Raw genomic sequence first — 20,682 nt, 5'->3', positions numbered from 1 at the left:
GTGAATTAAACATGGTAAATACAAGATATTGATAAAGTGACTGACGACATGTATTTCTGTAAGGTCTGTGTATTAAGTGGCCTATGCCTATTTCTTTTCATTGGTTAATGTGATTTGTAAGACACATTTGGCTAATGAGACAGTATTGGTTAGCTTGTTGATGTATTACATTCTGGAGGGATCTTCCTGGGTAGTGGGGGAAGATGCCCCCTTTACAACATTTTACATTTACTTGTAGTCTGTTGTGATTTAATTACCTTCTAAATGTGTCTACTTAAGCATACGTATTGTGTACATATTACATTAATATTCAAATTGTATTATGATTTAATAGATCATGAATAGATCTTACCCCGGTGAAACATTTCCAGCAATTTACCAAAAAGTTGACTAATTGTTAGTTTGGAAAAGAGGATTCAAGTTTTTCAAGTTTCAAGTTTTGTTTTATTTTTAAGGTATACATTACAGTGAAATGCTTGGTTCTGTACTGTATGAGCCCCCTGAGATTGTGCTTCATACAGTAAAAAGAAAAAAGAATAAAGGCCAAACACTATACAAAATATACAAACTAAAGTACAACCTAAAGTACAAAATGAAGTACAAAATGCAAACAATGAAGTAGGCCTACTACAGAATGCAGCTTTTTTTTTAATGCAAAAATGCAAAAATTCGGTAGGGAAAATTAGGCCTAAGTAGCCTATGGCCCAAACCTATGCTGGCTCCCTTACAGTTGCTGTAGGCGGCATACTCCTTGTATAAATCATTGCATGGAAACTATAAGCTTCCAGAAAGAGTTATGAAACTTCATCGGCCCAACTCGCGCGGCAGACCCCCAGGTGCTGGAGGAGGGAAGGGTCTGGCTTGCGGGACGCGCCTGACAGCTCCACACTATTGGCTCCAGTGGGACTGGTTACCTGTAAAGGGGAGTGCCGTTCGTCCTCGTCAGCCTGGAAATCGGGATCAACGTTTGCCTCTCCAGTTCCAGCGACCCGGAGAAATAGAACTCGGCGAGCACCACGGCTGGGATTTGAATAAGCGATTTTATCAGGTCTCCACAGCATGGAGCCTATAACGTCGTGGAGCAAGGAGAGAGTCAGCGAATGGCTCCAAGGTAAGAAGAACCACGACAATTCTTCTTCTCACGCTGATCGCTCCAGTCCTCAGCCAGGTCTCTTGGCTCGTACAGCAGGAGACGCGCCACTCAGATCCTGTTGGAAGGTGGAGGTGGAATGAGGAAGTAACAAACTCAGACAGAAGCCATAACACAACAATCCGTATTGCTAGCTCCTTATTGCGTTTTTATTCACAATGCTGTTTGACTCAAATACAAGAACTACAGCAGTTGACTTGTATTTCCCACCTAGTGTAATAATGGCAGTGTGGGAACCAAACCGTAATTTCGAAATAGCCATACTAGTGATTTATAGCCCACTGCACTGTACTCCCAGCTGGCATCATGCGAGTAGAAACTAGCCCACCACCCGCATAACAAACTAACTGCAACAGAGAGTAGAGTGCATGGCGATTACTCAGTTCCCAAACTTGTTTCAATTACAAATACCACAACAAGGAGTACTGAATGGGAGCTTTCATTGTAATGACGCCCATTTGCAACACTATAACACAATAATTACTCACTACTTTGCTATTGTTCCTAAATATGTTTTAACCAGGAGGTAACAATATGATTGTTTGTTATTAGTAAGGATGCACAGATATGAAAACGTTTATGTAAGGGCAGATCTATATGATGTGGTCTGTATACAGTTCCTACTGTAATCCAATTTTGTATAGGCTACATAAGTAATAAGACATGAAGATAATCTTTCTTTGTTTCTGTTTATGCAGTCTATTTCAATGCTGCTGTGCACACAAGTCGGCCACATGGCCAAATAAAAACCACAAACACCTGTGCACTGGTTGTTCACATCTGCCCAGTTCTGCTCATGGGACTGATGCCAATCAAAAAATAAAATACAACCAGTAGCATCAGCCGATATATATTCACCAATATCTGCTAACCTCACCAATAGCTAAGCTTATAATGATCAATCATTATTTAGATTTTTGTGTCCATTCCTACCTGCAGAGTGAGAGTGTGTACAATGGGCTGTAAGTAATGATCTGAATCCTCATTGTAGGCCAGAACAGCTTGTTGTTCAGTCATCAGCTGCTACTGAAGTAGTGAATGCCTCTGTCTTGCAACACAATGTCATGTGAGTTTGTGTGTGTACGCATGTATGTGTGCACGTGTGTGTGTGTTGTTTTGTCAGGTCTGGACGCCCCTCTGCAACAGTATTCCTTCTCAGAGCTGTCCGGCCTGGAGCTGCTGCAGCTGTCCTCACAGGACCTGGACAGACTGGGGGTCCACAAGATAGGACACCAGGAACTTATACTGGAGGCTGTGGAGAAGATTTGCTCTCTGGTGAGGGAGGTGTGTGTGTGTGTGTGGATGTACGCACGTCGCATATGCAGTGTATCTATGGCTATTTTGCGGCGATTGTGTTTGTAATCATGTCAGTTTATTTTATTTTACTAATTCAAATACAGTAGTAAAAAATAAATAAACAAACAACAATCGTATCAGACATTGTTAGGGATAACACGACAAAGTCCAGGACTTATTTCCATCCTGGTCCCTGTTGTTCCATCAGTCCATTCATGCCCTAACAAGATGGAGACAGTTGCGAAACTACAACATTTAATTTCAAACCATTATTTAAATTCTAAGGGCAAATCACACAGAATATAAAATCACAACAATAAGACAAGTAAGGATAACAATCAATTAAAACATGTACAACTTGATTGACAAAGGTTGGAGATAAAGGTTTTTAACTCTGCAACAGAGGGGAGAATCTCAAGCTTTACGGACTGTTGGAGTTCATTCCATGAGCTAGGGGCATCATAGCAAAATGCACACATCATAACATGCCACATCATAACACAACAATCTATTTACATTTTTAAAATGTGCAGTCCAATAGTAAGATAAATACACGATTAAAGGAATACTTTAGTAGAACTAGTCAAAAATCAACAGTCTTACCTTTTATCTAAAGCAGAGGTTCTCAAACTTTTTTATACCACGACCCCATTTTATTTTGGAATTTTTTTGGCGACCCCACACTTAATGTAGTATCGCGTAATTTCAACGTAGAATTAAGGAATATCAAAATAAAAGCACATGTTGTTGAACTTTATCATGCATATTTATTAGAAGATTTTATTACAGCACTATGTTATCAATACACCTTTATAAAACAAGGCATATTTAGCAAAAATATGTTGCCAGAACAAAACAAATAATTATAATAATTTACTTGCCACTGCGACTACCCACGACCCCACTTTGGGTCGCAACCTGTAGTTTGAGAACTGCTGATCTAAAGTAATCTACAAGTAAGCTAGTGACCACTACTGTCATCTGTCAACACTACCATTCCTCCCGGGTGTCAGGCTCCTCATTCAATTCCATTCATGTTGAGGACCAAATCTAAATATCATACTTCTGTAGTATAAACAAACAATACAGAAATATTATTCTGTGTAATAGGTATTTGTTTTGAGCTAATGTTGCTATTTTCAAATGATCAGTAAACAAACTATTTCTTACTTGAGGTATAGTTTTACCAACTGTCAACCTTTCATAGAACATTTAGAATCTTTATTCTAGCAAGGCAGCACTTAACCATGGTAACTACTGCCTATTAAATGCCAAAACAAACACGTACCTTAGTTTGACTCAGAATTGTCTGTTTTATTAAGATCTGCACAGCAGTACTTTGTTTATACTAAAAAATACGATATTTAGACTAGGTCCCCAGAATTAATGGAAGTCAATGTCAATGAGGAGTCTGACACCCTACGACACAGACAGCAGTGGCCGCTTATACACTCACATAGAGGTTAGATTGCTGAAACATGACAAGTTATACTAAAGGGAAATATCCCTTTAACATTTCTTTCCTTTTTTTGTTTTGTTTTAAACCTATTTCTGTGTATTAAAATGACCATGTCCTTATGTTACCTAGCAGCCTCTATTTGACAATTTTCTTAGATTTATGGGTTCTTTTTTTATTTATCTTTATTTATTTATTCTGTTTTAAATCTGTAAAGGTTCAGGGTTGCTACCCTAGCCCTGGTGTTGCGATTATGAACCGCTTCTAGCCTTCTACATTGTCGAGGTAACTAGGGGCCCTATCATTTAAGATCCTGTGGACCATCTTAAATTACTACCATTGAAGATACTGCGTCTCTGCTTGTTTATGGTGTGGTTGGTTGGTTAAGATTCCTTTGTTTGGATGTTGTGGAAACGCTGAATTTTGGTATCCCTCTATTCGTCACGTCAGTGTAGAAGTCAGGGCAGTATTTTTAGCAGCTGTCCCTCTGTTTTGGTTCATATGAATGGGATCCAGTTTGCGTTTCGGAGCAGGACCACAGGCTGCTGGGACTAACTGGGGCTCATCCAAAATAAGCAACAACTTTTAATGCCATACAAGTCTCGGCTTATTCAACAAGCGACACAGCGCTGGAAGTCCGAGTTAGTCATTTAACTGTGTTCTCCTGCCCACTTTCACATATCCTTCAGTCACGGATATTGTAGCGGAATCATTTTCCAGCCGAGATCAAAGGGCCCATCAAGCTTGACCTCTCTAACCAAAGCAGATTTAAGACTCATACAATAACAAGCGCCTAATACTTCACATGCAAATTTGGGCAAAGTTTGCACTGTCTGCTTCCTCTACCCCTTTGATTTTCTCTCTCTCTCTCTCTCTCTCTCTCTCTCTCTCTCTCTCTCTCTCTCTCTCTCTCTCTCTCTCTCTCTCTCTCTCTCTCTCTCTCTCTCTCTCCTCGCCTCCTTTCCTTCTGTCTCCATCCATTCGGTGTCCAGTCAGTCTCGGGTCGCTTATGCAAACACACACCGCGGAGAGAGCGAGAGCTCTTTTTAAATGGTGTTGGCACTCCAGAATGGCCTTTGTTTCTCGCGGGGAGGATTAATTGAGTGGGACGGTGCCAGGCAAGGCTCCAGTTTGGATGGCATAACAGCTAGTGGCCATCGGGCCACGGCTAAGCCTGCTCAAACTGCATGTTGTTTAACTGGTGGAGCAATCGAATTACTGAGCGGAATGGTCACTGCGACTCATTAGAACGAGCCGCAGTTTTACCCAAAGTCCGAATGAATGGGTGAATGAATGAGTGCATTAAGCTGCTGTAGCAACTTTTAAGCTCATTGGTGGGAAATTGTGTTGCACAAAAAGACATGATTGACCCTAAGTACCAACATAGAGATTTACAGCTACCGTGTTTACCTAAGTGCACATGTCTGTTTCTCTTCTATTTCTGTTTGATTCTCTCTCTCTCCCCCCCCCCTCTCTTCTCTCCCTCTCTTTCTCCTCTCCCTCTCTCTCCCCCTCTCTCTCTCTCTCTCTCTCTCTCTCTCTCTCTCTCTCTCTCTCTCTCTCTCTCTCTCTCTCTCTCTCTCTCTCTCTCTCTCTCTCTCTCTCTCTCTCACTCCTTGTCATTCTCTCTGTTATTTTTTTCTGTATGTGTGTCAGAGTTGTAAATGGATTTGATCTCCCAGACGACGTACAAATTAGAGCTGTGAATCTTCACTGGCTTCACGATTCGATTACGATTCAGCTGTCCACGATTCGATTAGATTCTACGAGGCATCTCGATGCATCTTGATGCAGCTCAATAATATACCCAATAATATATTACATCCTCAATTTTATAATCTATATTACTGCACATGGCTACTTTTTCATCAATTAAGCAGTCAGATATATTAACTTTTATTTAGAAAGTTCTTAAATCAGAATGTCAAAATAAATGTCTTTACTAGTGTTGCATGATACAGATACTAGAAAGGTATCTCGATACCCAGCTGTTAAAAACGGTTCAATACTCAATTTTATTAGTATCAATACTTTTAGAATAGCCTGATGCTGTATTTTCTATGAGTTGAGTGGATGCATGACCAGAGCACTAGCTTTAACACTTTGATTGCCGGAAGACGCTTTTAGGCGTCCTTCCCCGCCATGCTCAAGTTGCCGAAGACGCCGTAACTCGTCTTTGATATCAATATTTCAAAAATCTGTGATCGGATTCATATTTCCCATCCGCTGGCCTGAGACCCACCAAAAAGCCCCACAGAACCCTCTAGCGGCTCAAGAGCGCCATCTGGTGGCCGATCGGCGCAATCGCCAAAGAGGATGTTACTTGGACGATGTGCTATTCACCCATATTACTTCCGGGCACTCGCTATAGGTTCCGGCACTCTAGCTCGTCACAATACATAGCGATCCGTTGCGAATAACTCGATAAACAACATGATTTGGACGTATATACTATTATACAAGCTGGAAATGGACCCGATATTTCTATATCCCATAATAGGAAAATGTCTGTTCCACGCTCATCGCCCAACGGCGCGAGGAAGATACGGTAAGATTCAGCGTTATTTTTGAACGTGTTTGATATAAACTGCTCTGATGATCATATCACCCACACTAGATGAATGATATAACGCTGCCCACGGAATTATAAACGATCCCCCGCCCATCCGGTCATCATCAGATGATACGTAGAAACTTCTAGAAGTACGTCCAATTGAAATTTTTTATCTCGCACAGATTCCTACCAAACTGTATTTCATCATCAATATAATGCATTTGGGGCTATAAATCACGTTCTGGAGAAAGCTGCAGAAAGAGATGAAAACATACTTATACTTTAGACCATATTTTACTATGAATATGTGAATGAAAAAGTTTAACGTTGCTACACAATGAACAATACATATAGGACCTTGAATGGGCCCTAATAATGGCAATCTGGCAATAGAATTAAAAAAGTTATAGCTCTGCAAAGAAGGGGAACTTATCCATGTTAAATAGAGCTGGCAACGGATGGTATATCATGAATTTAGCCTTAGGCAATCAAAGTGTTAATAATATAATAATAATAATAATAATAATAATAATAATAATAATAATAATAATAATAATAATAATAATAATAATATATTTGATTTGTAGGGTGCTTTCTAGTTGTGGAGCAAATCCCAACGTGCTGCATTGTAAAGGAACATAAAAGCTAGCAAGAGAGTTAAAATGATTATTTTTCTTTCATTTTAATAATAGATTATTTTCTGTCACTGCATCGATGCAGAATCGTCCACGTCCGCATCGCGATGCATCTTAGAATCGAGAAATGTCCACACCCCTAGTACAAATGTGCCTTGAGACAGTAAATGACCGTAAATGACCACTAGACTCCTTGAGACACTCGTAAATTCCCACCCACTGCACCACACGCCGCTGAGTGCTTTGTCATTTAATTAACACCCACAGCATTGAAATGGCTATGACACACTAATGAAGTGTTGATTGTTCTGTGTGGCCTGTGGTCACATAGCTACCGTATAACGAGGGCTTATGTGTATGTCTGTCTGTGTGTGTGTGTGTGTGTGTGTGTGTGTGTATATGTGTGTGTACATCTTTGCATGTATGTCTCTGTGTGTGTGTACACACGTTTTTGCATGTGTGTGTGTACGTATACGTCTGCATGTGTGTGTGTGTGTGTGTGTGTGTGTGTGTGTGTGTGTGTGTGTGTGTGTGTGTGTGCATGCGTCTGTGTGTGTGTGTGTGTGTTGCACCTGTCCTGTGTCTACCCTCCAGACATACGGTATGGGAGGTGAGAGCCTGCGTGGGTTGACAGAGAAGCTGCGTGCCGTGGCTCACGCCTTACAGATGGACATCCAGGGCCGCTGGCGTGTCGACACCTACGACGGCCAGAGCGCCACCAAGCTGCCAACCACCATATTGCAGGCTGTCGTGGAGCTGATCACGTCAGCCAAGGGGCTCTTCTCTCTGCTCAACAGGTTTGTAGGGGGAGAGTTTTAGAGTAGATATAGTACTCAAGATCACGTCATTTAAAGGGGGTGATGCACGATATATCGGCCGGCGATATGGCAGTTTTTTTTACACATCGGTATCGGTCCGATATCAAGATAGGGCCGATATAAAAAAATTTATATATATATTTTTTTTATATATTTTTTTTCTTTTTACATGTTTTGGCCTTAAATAGTTTCAAAATATCAGTCATTTCTGAAAATAAGTTAAAAAAAAAAAAAAAAAAAATGCGTTTTGGAAAATATAACTTTATTTGATTATCATAAAAAAGTGTTTTCTATACAGAGATATCGACATCGGTAGATATCGGTATCGGCCAGAACAGCAATATTAATATCGGTTATCGGTATCGGCCACAATTTTCCCAGATGATGATCCCAGAGCGCCACCAAGCTGCCAACCACCATACTGCGCCTTTTTCTTGCGCTCAAACGCGATGGGTGGCGGTGTACATAGGGAATCGAAAATGAACAGTAATGCTAGCTAACGTTGGCTACTATTGATACATTGTCAACATCATAATTTGAACGGTATCACTCACTGGGAATGTGCACCACACTGCCACAGCCCTCCAGCTGTTGCTGTTCATAGCTGGGTTGTGTAAGACTTGTTAGACAGGTTGTATTAACAAGGTTTGTTGGAAACTGCCAAAATTTGCTTCTCTACCATGATCAATTGGTTTGTTTCGCTGTACATTTTTAACTTTTTAACTGAGAGTGCCCGAAAAAGCATCGCTTCAAGAACACGAGGCACATAGTTTGGAGGAGACGTGCGCCTGTCGTGATAAAACCATTGAAAACAATATAAAAAAGGAGCAGGCACATTCAAAAAGGCGTCCAATGTGATCACAGCCTTACCTCTCTGGTTTCTGGCTTCATGAAAGAGTAGCTTATGTGTTCACACATATTTAGATTTTCGTTGGCAGTGTAAGTTAATGTGATTACTTATAGCTTTAAGTGCTCAGAGATTCTGGATATATCATAACTTTGAGCGAGATCATGTTTGTTTAGAGATTAGCCTTTAAAACAAAGAGTGTTTTGGTGTAAACATTGGCATGCCGTGAGCATGTTGTCCATGTCCTCTTTCTTTGTCTCTCTCCATCTCTCTGTCTGCCTGTCTGTCTGTCTGTCTGTCTGTCTGTCTGTCTGTCTGTCTGTCTGTCTGTCTGTCTGTCTCTCTCTCCGTCTTTCTCTCCGTCTGTCTGTCTGTCTGTCTGTCTGTCTGTCTGTCTGTCTGTCTGTCTGTCTGTCTGTCTGTCTGTCTGTCTGTCTGTCTGTCTGTCTCTCTCTCTCTGTCCGTCTGTCTCTCTCTGTCTCTCTATCTCTCACTCTCAGCCTGTCTTAGAGCTATTTGTTCTATATGTATTTTACATAATGTTTGTGCAACTTAGTACATAATATAGACTAATAGTTCATCTTTGCTCTTTGATCACAGACGATCAAAGAGACACGAGAGGCTCCCTTTGAAGTGTTTTTCCCCCCATTCTGATATTCCATCTGTTATTCATCCAGGACTTTCATCCTTCCCACTCATGTCCACGCAGGTACCAGTTCTCTCAGCTCAGCGGATCCACGGCCAGTAAGAGCATCATCACCCACTGTCGAGGGCTGGGGAGTGCCGTGCACAAGGTTAGTCTATATTCACAGGCAGCATCAACACCAGTCTCAAGCGTACAGTCCTCGAATATTAACACGCTTTTGTGTTACTTTAAGTACACAGTGCTATTATCTTCATTTTCATTCATTTTAGTTGACACTTTTATCCAAAGCGACTTACAAGTTCTGTACGACAAGTCAGCAGGAAGGGTACAATTCTTTCAGCCGAGTAACAATGTTCACCAAACTGTTGAAACTTGGGTGCTGCAGTGTTGAGTGCATAGTAGTAGAGAGAGACATATTAGTATAGTAGGTAGTAATGTAGGCAAGGAAGATTATTTAGTGGAAAAGTGCATGATAGATGGTAGAAGACGGTACAAAAGTTATTCTTTTTCTTTTCTTGTTCTCCTTCATTTCAGATATTGATTGAAGTGTGTTTTTAGTCGATGACAAAAGATTGGTCGGTTTCGGCTGTCTTTTCGAGTCTTTTGGCCAAGTCTAACCAAATGGGATGGGGATCACAAATATTTCAATCAAACTTCGGGGCCAGGGCCAGAGGGGTCGCTATTATTATCAAGAGGGGTGTGTCGTTTGATCATGAGTGCACAATCGCGGATCCGAATGGTAGATTTGTAATTGTATCAGGGACACTTAATTGTGTTCCTGTAACATTGATAAACGTGTATGGTCCAAATTTTGATGATCCACATTTTTTTGAGACAGTTCTGAATAGAATTCCTGACGTTGTTAATACAAATATTATATTGGGTGGCGACTTCAATTGTATAATTGACCCTGTGTTGGATAAAAAGTCATCAAAGGTATCCGTGAACAGCAAAGCCAGTGAGGTGTTAAAAAGTGCCATGCACAATCTAAATCTGGTTGACATATGGAGGCTACGCAATCCTACCAACAGAGACTACTATTTTTTTCTCTCCAGTGCATAAATCCTATTCTAGGATTGATTTCATGCTGTTAGACTCTAAACTGATATCCAATGTTGTGTCCACACAATACCATACTATCCTGATAAGTGATCATGCTCCCATGTCACTGGATGTTAGGTTCACTAGACATAGAAAGGAACGCACCTGGAGATTTGACAACACAATCTTAAAAGAGAAGAGTTTCTTAAAATACATGTCAGCTAGGCTACCTGACATTATAGACACAAATGATACAGGGGATGTGGATGACTCAACACTGTGGGAAGCTATCAAGGCAGTGCTTAGAGGTAGCATCATATCATACGTGGCAGGTAGGAGAAAACAAATGTCAAAAAGACTAGTGGAGTTGGATGATTCTGTGTCTCAACTAGAACACCTGTACAGGGTCTCTGCAGATCCCGACATCCTGAATTCTATAGTCTCTCAAAGAGATGAGTACAATACTATTTTATCTGCACAGGTCAATAAGCAATTGAATATGATAAAACGGATACAATTTGAAATAGGTGACAAACCTCAGAAACTGCTGGCACGTCAATTAAGACAGGCGCAAGCTTCCCGTGCAATACTAAAAATAAAATCAGACACAGGCACTGTTCTTACAGACCCTAAAGAGATAAATGCACGTTTTATGGAGTTCTATTCAAAATTGTATACATCAAATGGCAACCATGACATTGATGCTATTAAGGCATTTCTCTCTGAATTAAACCTACCTCAGCTTGATGGCGAGGGAGAAGCTGCATTGGAAAGGGACATCTCCATAGGAGAAATAGTAGAGACAATTACAGAATTACCGAACAATAAAGCACCTGGCCCTGATGGCTTTACTGCAGAATTCTACAAGCACTACTTTAAGGAACTATCTCCGCTGCTGGTTCGTATGTTTAAACATGCCGCATCGGATGGTAGACTACCTCAAATGCTGTATAATGCAACTATTTCATAAATTTTGAAAAAGGACAGAGATGAGTTAGAACCATCATCCTACAGACCTGTGTCACTGATTCCAATTGAAACAAAGCTGCTTAGCAAGATTCTGGCCAAGCGGCTAAAAGCTCACATTCAGAAGATAGTGCACCCGGATCAAACGGGCTTTATTCCTAATAGACATATTTATTACAACTTAAGACGGTTATTCAATATACTTTATACGAAACACAATACAGAGACAGTGGTGATTTCAGTGGATGCTCAGAAGGCCTTCGATCAGGTCGAGTGGCCATATATGTATGAGACCCTAGAGGCATTTGGTTTCGGGAAGGTATTTATTGACTGGATACGGATTTTGTATGCTCATCCCACAGCAAGTGTAGTTACTAACCAGGATATTTCTTCTCAGTTTCCACTATACCGTGGGACAAGGCAAGGAGATCCATGCTCTCCTTATCTTTTCGATTTAGTCATAGAAACACTAGCTAAAAAAATTCGACAACATCCTAGAATATCACCTGTCTCCATTAAAGGGCAAAAGCATCATTTATCAATGTATGCAGACGACATTCTGTTATACGTATCTAACCCAAAGGAGTCCCTTCCTCCAATTATGGAATTGTTTAATTATTTTGGCTCTCTTTCAGGTTTTCAAATTAATTGGGATAAAAGTGAATTAATGCCAATACAATTAAATAAGGATAGCTCCTTTACCAAAGATAGATTTACTTACCTAGGAGTGACCGTTACTAAAAAAACCTGAACTCTTACTGGAAGATAATTGGAAATTAAAAATAAAACAGTTGAAACAGAATATAGATTTTTGGAAGACCCTCCCACTGTCACTGGTTGGGAGAGTAAACGCTATTAAAATGGTGGTTCTTCCGAGATTTACATACATCTTTCAGTCAATTCCAGTATTCATACCACAGCGGTATTTCAAAAAGTTAGACTCGATTATAATCCCCTTTTATTTGGCAGAATAAAGTTGCACGTATTAGCAAAAAACACTTATGTAAAACAAAAAATGAGGGTGGCTTTGGTCTTCCAGACTTCAAATGTTACTACTGGTCTGCACATTTAAACAATATGGCTTTCTGGAGAAGTGCTAACCTTACGGAGGGCATGGAGGAGGTCACTCCTGCATGGCTCTCAATGGAGCGAGCAGCCTGTCAGGGAACCTCTCTCCTAGCCCTTTTGAATAGCCCTGTCAAGATAAACAAATCACTATATGAAGGGAATTTTATAGTACATAGCTCCTTGAAGGTATGGAAACAGATTAAAGCATACTTGAAAGCTCCAAATATGTATACAGACACTCCAATCGGTAATAACCATGCCTTTAAGCCATCCATTATGGATCAAGGGTTTGCACAGTGGAAGGTGAAGGGTATAGGGAGCTTGAATGACTTGTACCAAGAGGCCCAGTTCCTATCATTCGAGCAACTGAAGGTCAAACACGATTTACCGTCAACACATTTTTTCCGCTATCTACAGATACGGAACTTCCTAAGGACTCATGTAGATACATGGTCAGACATTCCTCAGCATCAAGCACTGGAAAATATAATTAATGTTAGACCAGGTAGTAAAGGGGCGGTGTCAAAAATATACCAGACACTTTTCAATCAGGTAATAGTTGGCACAGAAAGATATAGGACTGAGTGGGAGTCAGAACTGGGGATACCCCTCAATGAGGAATTCTGGCAAACGTGTCTTACAAATATTCACCGGTGCTCTGTAAATGTTAGAATCAACTTGATTCAATTTAAAGTGATACACAGGTTGCACTACTCAAAGGTGAAAGTGAATAAGATGTATCCTAGCGTATCAGCACTGTGTAACAAATGTAAAAATCAAGATGGTACCCTTACACATCAACTCTGGTCTTGTCCCAACTTACACACGTTCTGGTCTGATATATTTGACTTTTATTCAAAAGCTTTTAATAAACAGTGGGAACCCTGCCCCTTAGTGGCCATTTTGGGATATAGCGACGATGTCACTAAGTACTCTGACAATGAAAAAAGGCCGATATATCTAGGTGCTGTGTTGGCTAAAAAGCTCATTTTGAGACTTTGGAAGTCTGATGCAGCACCCACATTTGAAATGTGGATGAGAGAGCTGGGTGAGACCCTCTACTTAGAGAGGCTTAGATTTAAAAATACAGGACGGAGAAAGGTGTTTGATACGACATGGGGACCGGTGTTGGACTACTTAACACTTTAATCGCCGGAAACGCTGAAACACGTCTTTCCCCGCCATGCTCATTCTGCCGAAAACGCTGGACAGCGTCTTTGATATCAATATTTCAAAAATCTGTGATCGAAATCATATTTCTCCCCCGGAGACATGAGATGTACTGTTGAGCCCCTCTGAACTCTCGGTTCAAGAGCGCCATCTGGTGGCCGATTGGCGGATCGCCCAGGGCAGAAACGGGAAGTGGAAGCTGGTGCTCATTTCAATTCGGTCCGATCACTCGCTAATAGTCCCAGGACTCGAGCTGATCACAACGGATAGCAATCCGTTACCAATAACTCGATAAACAACATGATTTGGACGTATATACTATTATACAACCTGGAAATGGATCGGATATTTCGACATCCCATAATAGAAACATTTCTGTTCCACGCTAATCTCCCAACGGCGCGAGGAAGCTACGGTGAGTTTCAGCGTTATTTTCTAACGTCTTCGATACTAACTGCTCTAATGATCATATCACCCACACTAGATGAATGATATAACGTTGCCCACGGAATTATAAACGACCCCCCCCCCCCATCCGGTCAACATCAGATCATACGTAGTAACTCCTAGAAGCACGTCCAGTTGAATTATTTTTTTTATCTCGCACAGATTCCTACCAAACTATTTGATCATCAATATAATGCATTTAGGGCTATAAATCAAGTTCTGGAGAAAGCTGCAGAAAACGATAAAAACATACTTATACTTTAGACCGTATTTTAGTATGAATATGTCAATGAAAAAGTATAACGTTGCTACACCCTGAACAATAGATATAGGACGTTGAATGGGCCATAGTAATGTCAATTTAGCAATACAATTTAAAAAGCTATAGCCCTGCAAAGAAGGGGAACTTCTCCATGTTAAATAGGGCTGGCGAGGGATGGTAAATTATGAATTTAACCCCGGCGATCAAAGTGTTAAAGGGTCTGAGGGAGGATGAAGAGGATATATAAGTTAAAAATGTTACTCATATTACAGCAATGTCTGAAGGTATATTCTCTGTTGTGTCTTGGCTTTTGGCCTTTTTCTAATGATATATAAAATGAAATATAAGTTCAAAATGTCACTCATATTACAGTAATGTCTGAACTGAAAGTAAAGTCGCTGTTGTGTCTTGACTTTTGGCCTTTTTCTAATGCTCTGTTTTTTATTTATTTTTTTGGTCTCTTTTTTATTTCCCAGCTAAAATCTAGCTTATTTAACTATCCTGTTTATATGTATGTATGGACCCGCCAAAGGAAAGAAAGAATGTTTATTTTTACTTTGAATCTTTTTTGTTATATGCCGCTGGACAATTGTTTTTGAACAAGAAAAAAATAAGATTGCATGTGTGCATCAATATGGAATGTAACTAAAGTAATGTGCAATAAAAATACTTATAAAAAAAAAAAGTCTAACCAAATCAATTGAGCAGACTATATTGTGATGCGGGATTGGGTATATATTGACCTCGCCAGAAAGCCAGAAATACGTTCATAGTCAAAGATAATAAGGTGATTATGTTTTTGTAAGATATAGTGTACCTGTCCTATATTATAAGCATTTCCTCTTCCAGAAAATGGTACTCTATTATGATACCCTATTATCGAATAATTATTTTCTATTTTAATTACGCTGTAATTCCACGCTCCGCTCGTTTTCCCTTGTGGAGCCTGCGGGCATGATTACGTTGATGATTACGATGAGCAGCTCTCAACACCGTGTTCTCCATGACTGAGCAGGCATTACAGGCTTCTGTTTTCTGACATGTTGTACTGCTGCTTTAGGAAACAAAAACACGAGCCAGACACACCTCTAGTGGCATTTTCACACATAGTAATTTTCCAAAGAGGAACCGGAACAAGTTTTATTGTTTTACTGGCTTGCGAATTTCACGCATGCACGCACGCACACACACACACACACACACACACACACACACACACACACACACACACACACACACACACACACACACACACACACACACACACACACACACAACAACAAACATACTCCCTGCTCCTCAGCTCGGTTCAGCTCTGCTTGGGTAATGCTCTGCATTCTTAATTTCTTTACATTCCTGGCATATCTTGGGGCGGTTGTACCTTGTGGAAGCGTAGGTCAAGACGATTGCCACAGAGCAAAGAGGAGGCGTCACGTCACGTCCCGGGTTCTGTTTAGTGTTCTGTGGCTGTCACCGTTGTGAAATGTTCATATCGAGTATTCAGGATAGAATGAATGGCGAACTGGTAGGGTGAAAAAGTGGTTGCATGTATCATCGGCAGGCCTGGATATGTCATAGCACCTAGAGGAGGGAGGGATGGAGGGAGGGAGGGAGGGGGGGGCAGAGGGGGGCAGAGGGAAGGGAGGAGGAGATCCAGAGTGAGGGACGGCAAGTTCCACTGAAAAACTTCTAGTTAAATGACTTCTAGGCTGGCGTGGGAGTTGCAGCACACCAGAGAAAGAGAGAGAGAGAGACTAGTAAGTGTGAATTATACATTACATTATACTGACATCATAAATAAGAAGGGAGAGAGAGAGAGAGAGAGAGAGAGAGACAAAGGGACAGACAGTCAGGAGAGGCAGATAGATGAGATAAGGGAATGGCGGTAGCTAGAGTAGCGAAATAATTGGGGAGAGAGAGAGAGAGAGAGAGGTAGTGTGGTCGGGCCAGAGAGGCTGTGGGAGGAAGAGAGAACACTTCAGTGTTTAGAGAGGGCTTTGTATTTAGTCTCCAGCCTTGGACGCCTGACCGAGACTTCAGGTACAGTGCTTCTTCTTACCTCATTATGTTGTCTCCGTCCCTACAACATGATGTGTCTATAGTACCTCTTGTTGAGTACTTTTAAACTAGCTTTTAAAATCGTCAAGTTTTGTGTGTGTGTCCCTAGTTAGTTAGGGTTGGAACTTGGAAGGTATACCAAATATGAAAGTATACGGTCATGGATCCATGCAAAGGTGTGGATTTCTACTATACCCTCGTCCACAGTATAGACATATCGTAAAGAAATATAATGCATACGGTATATTTTTAAGTTAATAAGAAAATCTTTGCAGAAGTATTACAAAGTCAAATGTTTTGAATGAAATAGGTGACAATTGTATTACAAGACAAATACATAAGAAATATGTGATATCATACTGTAATTTGTACTGGAACACCATACTGTCACATATCGTTATACGGTAAAAAACTCAGACAACTTCAACTTCACATTCTCTGTAGTTTCACGTCTGTGACACAATTTCTACTGTATCTCATTTGTTTTCTGCGAAAATATAGGAGATAATCACTGCCTTTCATAGGAAGAGCCCCAGGTACTGGACAAGCCAAATTAATCGATTTTGCATGCTTGCAGTGTGGCCTAATTTGAACAAGTCTACAGTACTTTTGAATGAGAACAGGAGACTCATGGAAGCAACTCCCCGGTGTATTATGTGGTCGGGCCACAGGCGGAAGGAAGGAAGGAAGGTGGGGAACCGGAATGTGATGGAGTTTGTCGACGAACAATGACCGCCTGCTTTAGGATGTGGATGTTTTCTGACAGCGGCCCTTTTAGTGATTCAGATTCATATCAGCTGCGCTGTTGTTGTTGTTGTCGTCGTTCGAAGGCGGTCCAAACACACAAGAGAGACGCCAAGGACACAGAGGTGATTAGCGAGAGCTAAGTGCTCGTCACGCATCTGAGTGTTTTGACATGGAACCTTTTTACAGGGGTTGATCAGCGTCTGGCAATTACTGACTATTGTTTGGTCGGTTCCTGTTTTCTTTATTTTTTAGACTGTGTGTGTGTGTGCGTGCGTGTGTGTGTGTGTGCAGGGCTGTTTATCACTACCTGTTCTATGGTTTCAGATTGTTTCAATGCAGGGTTACCTTTGTAAAGACATTTCTGAGTCAGTGTTAAAACAGTGAAACAGTGGGATTATAGGATGACTCACACACATACACACACACATCTGATCCCAGAGGAAATAATTAGAAGCCCCCTACAGGTGTGTTGGTCCTGTCTCTTTCAATCTGTCAGCATAGCATTATTAAACAGCAGGGATGATACATCTGGAAGGACACACACACACACACACACACACACACAGCTTGTACCGTATACACCTGTGCACACACACGCATACACACACACACATACACGCTTACACACACATACACATACAGACACATCTTGTACCGTATACACCTGTGCACACACACACACACACACATACAGACACACACACACATGCATACACACACACACTTCGTACCTTATACACTTGCGCGCGCACACACATACACACACACACACACACGCACATACAGACACACACACACATGCATACACACACACACATGCATACACACACACACCTCGTACATTATACACCTGCGCGCACACACACAGTCACATGACACTAGAGCATGTACTATACTCATCCATGTGCGTCAGTTCATTCATGCTGCAAAAATGTGAACAGACTCACACACTGTGGAAGCACACAGAGAGTCACACACAGAAGCAAGCATAATGCATGCACACAGCGACATGGCACACTTGTCTACGTTTACACACGCACTGTCCGTTATGGTAGCCCCCGGCTAGTAGACACCGGTATTGCTGGCTCCCCAGTGAGCTTAGTTTATCGCTCCGCTAGTCAGGCCATCAGTGGCTATGACTTCATTATGGCCTCTGTAATCGGGAGAACTGGCTCCACACAGAGTAACTAGAACACAGGTCTCCCTGGGGTGCACATTAAAGACCTCTCTTATTTCTTGGTGTGTGTGTGTGTGTGGTTTCCTGTCACCCTCAGGGAGGGCGAGTTCAGTAGTCAGCTGGTGTTGCTGGGATTCTCCCCTGGAATTGTGTTACTCTCTGTCTCTGTGTGGCTCGGAGGACAGGCTGAGATCACAGAGCACAGCTACAGCTAAGGCAAGGTCAGAGAGAGAGGGAAAGAGAGAGAGAGGGAGAGAGAGAGAGAGAGGGAGCTATGTTAATGTTGAAGTGGGACATGAGAGCAAAGTGGATTTTAAAGGAGTCTGAATGAGGTATGTAAGTTGAACTGCTTCCTTGAACTGGAAGCAGTTCTTTTTTTTCATGTGTGGTTGAAGCTGTTTGTTTAACATTACAAACTATAGAAGGGCGTGTGTGTGTGTGTGTGTTGTGTGTGCGCGTGCACGCACTGTGACCCGGACCCATATTGGATTAGTTATTCAGAGTTCAGTGATTGAGTTGGAAATATTAAGAGAGGCTTATACTGACAAGAGAGAGTGTCAACGTCGCTCTCTCACACAGCATTTAAAGGGAATGTGTGTGTGTCTGTGAGTTTGTGTGTGTCTGTCTGTATTTGTGTGTGTGTCTGTATTTGTGTGTGCACGTGCACGTGCACGTGTGTTTGTTGAAACTGACACCCACAGTACTGATTGACACGTCACCTATTGGTTGGCAGTAGGCCACTAGTGAGCAGCACACAGTGAAGCTCAGCAGGAAGAAAGAGAGGCACCAAAAGAGGAAGAGGAGGAAGGAAAGGAGGAAGAGTGGAGGAGGAGGAGAAGAAGGAGGAGGAAAGGGGGAAGGGAAAGGAGTGTTAGAAAAACCAGGAAGTGAAAAGATAGCCAACATAGATGTCCTTTTTATAGCGTGTGTGTGTGCGTGTGTAATTTAAGTATGTAAACAGACACACAGATGGGGACAGCCTGTGCAATGAGGAAGGTTAACTAGCACGTGTTCTTCCTGAGCAGTGAACCAGTAAGATAGTGAGGTGAATAGAGCGAAAGCTATCTGTGATAACAACAGAAACGTATATTTATTGTTACAAATGAGCCAGTACCTCCCCTTACAAACGGGTGTCGCAACACTGCGTTGACGGTCTGGCGCTTGTCTTGCTGCTTTGAGCTCCAGTAATCAGAGATGGGGCTTTAAGGACTTTATTCTTGATAATCTATTTGATATAATTGTAACATAGCCCCCCCCCCCCCCCCCCCCCCAGACTCCTGAACAACTGCTAAACTACAGACAAGAACACGATTGCATTGCACTTTATTTCCCCTCCCCCCTCTTGTATAGCGATTCATATTTGTCTTGGGTTGTTCAGTCTATATAGTGTGTGTGAAATATGTGTCCATATGTCCGTGCATGACTGTGTATGTAGAGTATGTTTCAACACATTCCACCGAGCAACGGCTCGCTTCGTTTCCATGACAACTACAGAGAGAACAGCTTTCTGGCATAGAGCGCTGCTGTAAAGTTAGCCCACCACCTGGTCACACCACAGTAGTGCAACACACCAACACAACATAACACACTGTGGCGTAACGCAGCACGACACAACACAACACAACACAACACAACACACCGACACAATACAACACTAGATGCACCAATTCACTCTTTTAAGTTCCGAGTAAGGCTGGATTACTCTATTTACTCCTGGTAGTAATATGCCTCCATAGTGCTGAGTAAGGCTGGATTACTCTACTTACTCCTGGTAGTAATATGCCTCCATAGTGCTGAGTAAGGCTGGATTACTCTACTTACTCCTGGTAGTAATATGCCTCCATAGTGCTGAGTAAGGCTGGATTACTCGACTTACTCCTGGTAGTAATATGCCTCCATAGTGCTGAGTAAGGCTGGATTACTCGATTTACTCCTGGTAGTAATATGCCTCCATAGTGCTGAGTAAGGCTGGATTACTCGACTTACTCCTGGTAGTAATATGCCTCCATAGTGCTGAGTATGGCTGGATTCGCCAAAAAAAGATAGAACCTCTATACTCACTTTTGGACTTTTTTGTTCACACTAGACTTTAACTTGACCCTTATTTTGGGAATGTTTGACAGGAAGTTGAATGATTCTGTTGTTTAACGCTCCCAGCTGAGCCACGAGCCATTCAGAATAGTTTGCCTTTTTCTCGGCATCGCCTACTAATTAGTCTCAATTGTCCTGATCGGCATCATTTTGGGACTACCGTCTGTGGTACAGAAGGACCTCAAATGTATTTTCATTGTAAAAAGGAACAATACATTTTAATGCTGCTACAAGCGAGGCGAGGGCACACACT

At 41.6% G+C, this 20,682-nt stretch overlaps 1 protein-coding gene across 2 annotated transcripts in view; it reads left to right on the top strand.

The window, feature by feature from the left end:
* The first annotated feature begins 789 nt into the window (after positions 1 to 789).
* cnksr1 (connector enhancer of kinase suppressor of Ras 1) overlaps positions 790 to 20,682 on the top strand; it is a 71,823-nt gene continuing 51,930 nt past the window's right edge. The window contains exons 1-4 of one of the 2 annotated variants that reach the window (XM_084310262.1): positions 790 to 1,111; positions 2,274 to 2,425; positions 7,686 to 7,888; positions 9,466 to 9,550. In XM_084310262.1, coding sequence (XP_084166388.1) covers positions 1,060 to 1,111; positions 2,274 to 2,425; positions 7,686 to 7,888; positions 9,466 to 9,550 — 492 coding nt within the window. In that variant the 5' untranslated portion in view covers positions 790 to 1,059. Of the gene's footprint in view, positions 1,112 to 2,273; positions 2,435 to 7,685; positions 7,889 to 9,465; positions 9,551 to 20,682 lie in introns of both variants that reach the window. The other variant, XM_084310261.1, reaches the window with a different exon arrangement.

Source organism: Notolepis coatsorum (assembly GCF_963971535.1).
Source record: "Notolepis coatsorum genome assembly, chromosome: 3".
NCBI lineage: Eukaryota > Metazoa > Chordata > Actinopteri > Aulopiformes > Paralepididae > Notolepis > Notolepis coatsorum.
The sequence above is the reverse complement of the archived record's forward strand: the minus strand, read 5'-3'. Positions and strand labels throughout refer to the sequence as shown.